Source organism: Psammomys obesus, unplaced genomic scaffold, assembly GCF_907164565.1.
Source record: "Psammomys obesus unplaced genomic scaffold, mPsaObe1.curated_primary_1811, whole genome shotgun sequence".
Lineage (NCBI taxonomy): Eukaryota > Metazoa > Chordata > Mammalia > Rodentia > Muridae > Psammomys > Psammomys obesus.
Genome location: NW_026596088.1, coordinates 13188453 through 13198419, shown reverse-complemented (window position 1 = coordinate 13198419; position 9967 = coordinate 13188453). Strand labels below are relative to the sequence as shown.

General features: G+C 43.2%; 1 protein-coding gene across 1 annotated transcript in view; it reads right to left on the bottom strand.

Moving 5' to 3' along the window:
* Positions 1–9967, bottom strand: part of Rras2 (RAS related 2) — a 67768-nt gene that overhangs the window by 1781 nt on the left and 56020 nt on the right. The window contains exons 2-5 of the mRNA XM_055627546.1: positions 8917–9004; positions 7452–7554; positions 6590–6698; positions 1596–1714 (exon numbers count right to left, since the gene is read on the bottom strand). Of these exons, the coding sequence (XP_055483521.1) occupies positions 1596–1714; positions 6590–6698; positions 7452–7554; positions 8917–9004 (419 nt within the window). The remainder of the gene's footprint in view (positions 1–1595; positions 1715–6589; positions 6699–7451; positions 7555–8916; positions 9005–9967) is intronic.

Sequence of the window (9967 nt, the reverse complement as noted above, 5' to 3'; positions counted from 1 at the left end):
GGAGCAGGGTGACGCGGTTTCCCAAGCATGTGTGAGGCCCTCATGCGAGAATAGACAGAAATGTCTATGAGTCCAGAATCAGATACCTATATGTTCTCTTCCTAAGTTGAAATCCCTGGACTCAAAAGATATACTTAGCAATAAACATCCATCATTGAGGACAATGAAAAACTATCTTTTAGAGATGCACCCAATTCTCACTCCTCTTAGTTAAAAAAAAAAAAAAAGAAAGAAAGAAAGAAAAAAAAATTCGGGGCTAGACAAGTTAATTGGCTTCCATGATTCTAGTTTGTAGAAGGGAATACAAAAACCTTCACAACTGTTATGAGGAGTCAAGATTTTTGTGAAGTTGAAAAATAAGAAATCCTCACACCTGGCTGAATGACAGGTGAGAACCTAACATTCTTGAGAGTCAAGGGGAAAGATGCGTATTTGCTTAAGGTAGTAATTATTTTTACAAAGGAACCGCTTCATCGGTTAAGCACTGAAACGGAAGTGGGGGGGGGGCGTGGGGAGCAGAACCCTCCAGGTCAACGTGGTTAAGTTACGGTGCAGTGCTGCCCGGTCCATGCCTACTGAACAACCGTCACTGCCGTCTGCTTCCAGAACGCTTCCATGCTGCAAAGCTGAAACTCATCACAAACTAACTCACAGCCTTTCTCTCTTCCCTTCAAGCCTACATCTCAGGGGTCAGTTCACCGAGACGTACAACAAACAAGTGGCCACTCCACATGCTCATCAAAACTGACAAGCAGAGACAGCCAGGAAGGGGCTCAAATGGCCCCAAGGACCCAAAGCCACTCACGAGCAGCCTACTAGGTACAACACACAACAGACCTCATCTTCGAGTACTTCCTAAACCAGAGGACTCCTGCGCCATCTACAAAAACAACTCTCTGCAGACTGCAGTGCCATGCATATATGTCTTACTGGGGAGCAAACACCTGAGAGACGATGGAGTCTCTGCCGCCTGGGTTGCTCTTAGCCTGGCAGGGGTTTGGAATCTGAGATTTGGATTCGAGTCCCAGGACTTAAGAAAAAGAAACAAAGACAGCAGAGCACTCAGGGAAGCAGCAGAGAGGCAGGTGGATCTCTGTTAGAGGCCAGCCTGGTGTACAAAGCGAGGCCAGGACAGCCAAGGCTACACAGAAAAACCCTGTCTCAAAAACCAAAAAAAAAAAAAAAAAGACTGAGAGACTGAACAAGTCGTTTCAATTCTTTGTACTGCTTTCTTATCTGAAAGGGAAGATAGAGAAGGTATTCGGCTGCCTGGGTTGTAGTAGGATCAACGTACTAATGTTGAAAGAATGTTGCTCAGTGTCTGACAGAGACTTGATTAGCGGCTGTCATCACTACCGTCAAAGCATTTACTATTTTCAAAATCCTAACAGGCTCTTCCTACTTCAACTTCAGATAATTACGTGAGATTTTTATGGGTTGGAAGTGCCTAGAACATGCCGTGTGTTTAACTGAAACCTAACCACAGCGTGCACTGGTGCCTCGTTCCATCACTCCCCCTTACAATTTCCTCTTTCTCACTACGAACACTGCGTGGCCCTTCATTAGCGCGCACGCCTGGCACGCGTCCTGCTTACCTGATAACCCGGACCAGTTCATGGAAAGCTTGATCTACATTCATCCTGATCTTCGCCGATGCCTCCATGTATGTGACCTTGAGCTGCCGTGCTAACTGCTGCCCTTCTTCCTGTGTTACCTGAAATGGGTGGCAGTAAGTTGTGTTTAAGGCACAGTATTAGCAGCCCCACTGGGCCTGTGTAAGCCTGGCTAAATACATAAGGCGCTACGCCCCCTGGAGTACAGGCTGACTCATCGTAAGGATGGACAGATACCACAATCTGAAGCCCACCTCTGCACAGCTCAGAAGAATGCACCTGCAGTGTCCATGGGCTCAACCAACTGCAAGTCAAACACCTGGGCTGAGCTGGACAGGCTGGTGCACTCTTAGAATCCCAGAACTCTGGAGGTAGAGGAAGGAGCATCAGGAATTCAGGGCCATCTTTGGCTACATAGCAGTGTGAGACTACCTGAGACTCCATCTCCAAGATAAAATAAAACCAGCCCCTGGTGAATGGTAACTGTAGTGAGCATGGCTACCTTTAATCTGGCCATTTTTCCTAAACAATATAGAACAAGTGTTTACATACCATTTATGCCATATTAGACAAAAATGAATATACAGATGTTTTCAAATACACAGGAGAGTACGCATTAAGTTATATGCAAATTTTCTGCTCCTGTTTAAAAGGGACTATTACATATCTAAGGATTCTGATGTCCATGGGGGGATACTGGAACCAACCCCTACTGCCAGCAAATGACATCTGCACTAACTCTCAAGGTTTAGTCTGGAGATGACACCAAAAACATTAGATGTGATGTTAAAGGAAGAGAAAATAGAAAGTGCTGTAACGGTGCCTATCAAGGGGTGAAGGAGAGCCGATCTGGGGCAGTGATCTAAGACCTAAAGATTCTGTAGCTAACAGCAGAGTAAGAAACCAGCCATGGCTAAAAAAGAAGGGGGGGTGAGGGGGTGGTTTTCAGGAGACCTTAAGAGCAAATGGGCTTAGCTTGCCCAGGGCAGAAAAGCTGTAAGGGAACCAGGAAGGAATGGAGAAGGACACAGGCTTCTGAGGCCACAGGACCTCCTTGTTGTCTTGGCCAGTATCTGGTATACAGGAAACACATCAGTACATAAAGAGGAGTGGCAAGTACGAGTGATGAACAGGACCACGATTGTGGAAGATCAGAGAGAGGGGGCGGGAGGAAGATATAAATAGAACAGTAAAGCAGAAGCCATTAATTATCACTAACCCTCTGCATTTCAAACACAAAGGATCCCAAAAGCAATCCTTTCCTACAGTCATTCTGCAGTATTTACTTATATTTGCATAAACCCCAGAGCTTCAAGTTGTGGTTTCCTGGAACATGCATCCTACTACTCTCCTGGGGAAAGGCTGAAAAAGTCAGATGTGAAGAAAAGCTCTTGGGACCCATTTGCCCCTCCCCCCAAAACACACCGTTCTTGTTCTCTCTTCAACCGTTTCAACTCCTGTTCACTGTAAGAAGGCAGTCATAACTAGTATATACACTTCATACTCTGGAAACACCCTGACATTATCTGAGTTTCTGTAGACTCAGGAGCCTTTTCTACATTGCTTGGTGGGCTCCTTTCTGGTGCAGATGCCATGGCTGGTTTCTCTGGCCTCGCTGCACTGCCCAGTGAGAGGGGTGCTCCTGATCTTGGGTCAGGGGAGGGCCGCTGTAGGGTTTTATTAAAAATGTCCTTTATTGGGCTGGAGAGATGGCTCAGTGGTTAAGAGCACTGTCTGCTCTTCCAAAGGTCATGAGTTCAATTCCTGGCGACCACATGGTGGCTCACAACCATCTATAATGTGAACTAAGTCCTTCTTCTGGCAGATGTAAATGCAGATAGAACACTCATATACATAAAATAAATAAATCTTTAAAAAAAATGTCCTTTATCCAAAATTTAACAAAATTTCCAAATATCCTTGCTATAAGGAGAATTATCGAGAACAAACGTCAGATATCATCAATTGTTTTTTTCCCTCTATTGAGATCATGGTGTGATTTTTCGTTTTCAGTGTGTTGACATGATAAATTATGATGGCTCGTTTCCACTCCTGAAATAAGCTCTTCTGGGCACACTGCCTACTGCTAAATTCGTTTTGCTAACATTTCGTTAAGAATTTTTGCATGGATGCTCGGCAGAGAGAACGCACCGTGATTTTTCCTGTCTGTCTGATTTTGGTTTCAGAGTATTCCTAGCTTCAAAAAACAAGCTGAGAAGAGTTCTCACTTCTTTGGTGTTCAGGAATAGTTTGATACAACAAGGAATATTCCTTCCTTAGGAGTTTAGTATGACCCACCAGTGAATTCATCTGGGTTTAACACTTTCATCGAAGGCACGTGTGACAAATGCATCTGAGAAACGCACATTACCTGGCCAATCCACTTGCATCTTGAGAAGCTTTGCTGGTTTGTACCATTCCAGTCTCTACCTTACTGAATTTATTATGTCAAGTTCTTTATAGCATTTCTTTATGCTGTTCACACTTGTAAAGTGATGGCATCTCTTTCATTCCATATACTGATGCGTGGTCCTCTCCTCCACTCACTGGGACTCAAACCTAGAGCTTCATATGCATTAATTAAGTTTATGTGTGGTTGGTAGGTAGGTAGTTACCTAGATAGCCAGATAAAGACAGACAGACAAACAGAACTGATCTGATCTGAGCCTATCTTTCTGGCTAGAGGCTTGCCAGTTTGGACTTCCTTACAAAAGCTATGTTGAGTTTTTACTTATTTCTTTGGGTTTTTGTTTTTGTTGTTGTTGTTGTTTTTGTGGGCTTTCCCCATACCAAGCACACATTCTACGATTGTCCCACAATCTCTCTACTTCCCTTACCTCCTCACTACGGTTTTAACTTGCCGTTTTTCTTTTCTAGAATTCTAATATAGTGACATAGCATCTCTTGCAGCACCCCACAAATCTTGATGTACTATAAGTCTAACTTGCACCGCATTCGGAATTCTTTGTAATATTTTATTTATTTTCCTTTTAGTGTTAGAAATATGTTGAGGAATTTGGCAATTTCCCAACGTCTGTATCAATGGCACTGTCACCAGAATGTATGTGTTATCTGACAATGCTTCCTTCAAATTTACTGAGGCTTGTTTTATGACCCATTCTTCAAAATAATGCAAACTCTGTGCTATTGGGTGGACTGCTGGGTCACTGGAACAAGCTGGTCGGCAGTCCTCCGATCCCTCATTTTCTTCCGACTTCACTCCCTGTGAGGGGATTTGTCTCTCTGTGACCCTTTTAACTCTTACTTCAGGACTTCTGAAGCCGTTGTGAGGCATCTGCATGGCTAGGACCACTGAATCCTCTTGGTGAATTAGTCTCCATCACTGTGGCCCAGGAAATGCACTGGTTCTAAAATCTGCATAACTGCTGTCTTTACAGCCACTCCACTTTCAGTGTTGCCTGCACGGTATACCTCACCCCAGCCTTCTACTTTAAGCAGGGGGTGTGTCTTTAAGGCCTTGCAGGGCCTGCTTTTTCATTCACTGACACCATTTGCCTTTCCATTGAGATCTAGAGACCTGTTCTCCTTCACTCTCTGTTCTATGCACACCCCTCTTCTGCCATTTGCGTTCAGAACTATCTCTACATTGCCCTTTCATTCCCCCATTGACTTCACTTCACGTCTGTTAGGCTATCTCATGGCTTCATGGTCTCCATTGTAATTCACTGACATATTCAATGAGGTCAAACCGGTTCCCACACTGCATCGCATAAGCCTGCTCTGCCTTCTTGCTCTTTTCTGCTGTTACCAGCTTTTACCTCCCATTATTCTTGCTTCAAGCACTCAATTATGCTTGAGAGAGGTTTAAATAATAACATTTATATTCTGTTAGCAAGAGAGACAGTTTCAGTGCTAGATTCTAGATGTGGGACAGAGGCGAACTCCCAATAAGTTAGTAAGTTAGTATGGCTGGCACTAACTTACAGCTGACTTCATTCCAAAAAGAGATGGTAGACAACACTCAACAAAATGGTTCCAGAGAAACTAATACTGAAGGTCACTAGCATTAGAGCTGGCCGATGTGAAGCATTAAGAAAATTCAGTTTTTTATTAATTAAACTAAAGAAAAATCCCAAACCAGGCATCATGGTGCATTCTTATAATCCCAGAAGGCTAAGGCAGGAGGATTTCCCTTTTGAGATCAACCTGGGCTACAAACTCCAGGCCAGCCTAGGCTAGCCAGCAAGACTAGTTTACAGGCAGGAGGGTATCTCTCCATGCTGTAATATTATATGTTACAGCCACTCTTTAAATAAAGCTAACTGAATTAGCAGTGAGTTAAGTTGGGCTTGTATAGGTAGCTTTATGATTATAAAATGTGAGCTAAGCATGGCAGCATGGGCCTGTGATGTCATCAGTTGGGAGGCTGAGACAAAGAATCACATGTTCAAAACCAGCCTGGGCCACACAGCAAGACCCTATGTCAAAACAAGAAAATGGGAAGTGGGCAGGGAGACATAATTAAGTGAGACTTCTTCACAAGAGTTTGACAAATTAAATCACTGTTATAAAATGAATGTGGGTTTTTTTTTTTTTTCCTCTCTTTTTTTTTTTGGCTTAGAGAAGAAAGCTGATTAAATGTTCTTTAAGAAAGAGAGGTAGGGAAGAGGTGGAGGAGGGGAGGGAGGGAAGAAGAGCAGAGGGAAGAAGATGGAAGAGGAGGGGGACAAAAAAGTATCTTAAACATAGTTTAACATGTTCTTGGATGACATGTTATCCGAGAAACCACATGAGCCTGGCACTAATGCAGATATGTGTAGGCTTGTAGAGAGAGCTTTCTCTTGGGTTCTGTAGTGAAGTCGTGAGAATATAACTTCCCCCAAACTGTCCTCACACTCTACCCAGGCAGGCCTGTGAGAGGCAGGGTGCTGGCCTCCACACGCTGCGCTCAGTGTGCTGCGCAGGCGTCTGAGCGCGGGCACGCTATTGTTTCAAGGGAACTGCTTCCTCCTCACCTGTCTCTGATGGTCCAGGTCGGCCTTATTGCCTATTAAAATCATGGGAAACTCATCACGGTCCTTTACTCGGAGAATCTGTCTTTGAAACTTATAAATTTCTTCAAAACTAAAAAAATAAAAAAATAAAAAAACCAAAATAAATAAATACATTATGCTAAGAATCTAAATTCAGTGAATTTTGTGTCCCATTTATTATTGTACTGCCATTTTTCTAACTGTAAAAAAGAATGAAAATTTTAATTCCATAAAGTAGCAATCTAGACAGAGCCTAGCACTGCTGATTCAAGTTTTTATTAGCAGTATTATATTAATTCTACACAACAGTGAATTTCTATAGGGCACTTTCACACATGTATACAATGTTTTTTGATCATAATGACCTCACATTTTTAAATTTTTTTAATTTTTTATATTAATTACAGTTTATTCGCTTTGTATCCCACTTGTAGCCCCCTCTCTCATTCCCTCCCAAACCCACCCTTCCTCCCTCTTTTCCTATGTCCTTCTCCTAGTCCACTGATATGGGAGGTCCTCCTCCCCTTCCCTCTGACCCTAGCTTATCAGGTCTCATCAGGACTGACTGACTGCATTGTCTTCCTCTGCGGCCTGGTAAGGCTGCTCCCCCCTCAGGGGGAGGTGATCGAAGAGCCAGCAACAGAGTTCATGTCAGAGACAGTCCCTGTTCCCATTACTAGGGAACTCACTTGGATACTGCGCTGCCATGGGCTACATCTGAGCAGGGGTTCTAGGTTATCTCCATGCATGGTCCTTGGTTGGAGTATCAATCTCAGGAAAGACCCCTGCGCCCAGATATTTTGGTTCTGTTGCTCTCTTAACCCCACATTTTAATAGCACCAACCTGCCTCTATCCGTGACTGAAAAGACCAACAGGAAGCCTTCACCTGTCCTCATGTACTGCTCTCTCATGGCTCCAAACTCCTCCTGTCCAGCTGTATCCAAAACTAAAGAAAAAAAAAAAAAAAACACAAAGAAAACCGACTGTTTTCACGTTTTAAATCACCTCCCCACAAGGGCAGCCCCGTCACCAGGTCCTCCACAGAGCCTCCTATTTGATGTGAGAGTCAATGGCATCCCTGTCATAATATTTCATTCCTAGCACCAGAGGCAGACATAATCTTCTAATGGCAGGCAGTTTCAGAGTTTATCTTCATCGCACAGATTGACTTTGTGGCTAGAATATATTAGCATACCAATTACAAGGTTAAAAATATCAAACACAGCCAAGCAGATGGAACCAAATCAACTCTAAAATCACTTGGTTATTTATCTTCTCCGTGTACAGATCTTGGAAAAGATGTCTCTGTAAGTTCAATCAAGAAACTGAGATTGGGCCTGGAGAGATGGCTCAGCGATCAAGAGCACTGGCTGCTCTTCCAGAGGACCCAAGTTCTGTTCCCAAAATCTACATAGTGGGTCATAACTGCTTGTAACTCCAGTTCCAGGGAATCTGAGACCCTCTTCAGGCCTTTATGGCATGTGGTTCACATACATACATGCAGGCAAAACATTAATGCACATAAAAGTAAATCTTAACAACTATGGTTGATTCACTCTGTCTCTGTGCCTCTCTCTCTCTCTCTCTCTCTCTCTCTCTCTCTCTGTATTTCTGTATGTCTGTTTCTCTCTCTGTGTCTGCCTCTCTGTGTGTCTATCTCTCTGTGTGTCTGTCTCTCTATTTTTTTGTGTCTCTCTCTGTCTCTGTTTCTCTCTGTCTCTCTCCCACTCTCTCCTTTTCTCCCTCCCCAAACTTAATGTATTTCTTGATCTTTCTACTAGATAAAACAACACGGTTTTCTTCAGTAGGGAGGAATAGTTACTTTTAAATCCTCTAAACTGTAAATTTCCAGTTTACAAATACTGAATCTCTCTATGGCTACTTCTGCCAAAAGACATGAAGAGCTGAGACCTGATGTTTCTTCCAACTGTCCCCAATAAAACACACTTCAACAAATTACAATAACAACATCAGTTTCACCAGAACAACAACAACAAAAAAAAAAAAAATTGCTGTTTTACTTTCCGTCTGCTGAGGAATATTTAAATTGACCAAATATGCAGATTCATCTATTAAAACAATGACAGTGAAAAAAACGGCCAGGACTAGCTCAGAGGTAGAGGCCTTGCCAAACATGCACAAAGCCTGCTGTTTGATCCCAAATAAAGCGAGGGTTAGGGGAGGCCAATGAAAAGCTTATAGTCAAGGTTCCCTAATATTTCAGTTATACAATTTAAGCTGAGAAACATCAAACGTAACCCTTGAAAGCCAGGGCATTTCAGAGGTAGCGTGAGATCAGGTTCCTTACTGTCCAGCCGGGCTGCCCTGTCATCGATCACGCACTGCTTTGTGTAGGAGTCTTCAATGGTCGGGTCGTAGTCTGTCACAAAGTAGGACTGGAAACAGACAGAAAAAAAACGCATTTAAAATGCGTGTCACTTGTCTTCCTCCCCGACACCATCAGTTTACTGAATTCTGCTGTTCAGGAAATAAGGTGCTTTAACTGTGTTAGGCTATCTTCAAGAGTTTGTTTTTAATTATGAACACACGTATCTGTGTGCACAGCTGTGCATACTGAGTGCAGGTATGCAGAGAGACCAGAAGAAGGCATCAGATCTTCTGAAGCTAGAGTTCCAGGCGGCTGGCTCTGTCCTGAGCCACCCTCTGTGGATGCCAGGAACAGAGCTGTGGCCCTGCAGAGGATGAGTAACAGAGTACACATTCCTAGCCATTCCGCCATTTCTCCAGCCCCTCTATTAGCTTTTAGTTCTGTCGATTCTACAACAGTCTCCTCAAGCGTACTATCCAAGTAAAGAAAAGGCACTAAGTAGTCTGAATTTCCCCTTCTAGATTATTCAGAACGATTGCAAAAGATCTATCACAATTTCCCCCTAATTTTTAGAAACTCTAATTCAGACCTATTCAAATTCAGTTAAGTTCCAGTTGTAAGAACCAAAACAGATAAAAGACACAGAGACAACAATAAGAGGGAGTGAGTGTTGTGTCACTCACTACCCTGAAGACGCTGGCCTGAAGACTGTGTAAGCCACAGGAACCACGAGCTTTCACTGGGATCTTTTCGGGTTCTTTCATTCCTTAAATGATATTCTTCTTTTTATCAAAGCCTTCCAACTGGCATATTCTAGGAATAATCAATTAAGGAATCACAATTTTTCTCTTACGATTAAAAAAGCAGCCAGGCATGATGGCTCAGACCTTTAATCCCAGCACTTGAGAGACAGGCAGTCAAATCTCTCTGAGTTCAAGGCCAGCCTGGTCTACATAATGCAGGACTACAGAAGGAGACCCCGTGATGGATGGATGGATGGATGGATGGATGGATGGATGGATGGATGGAT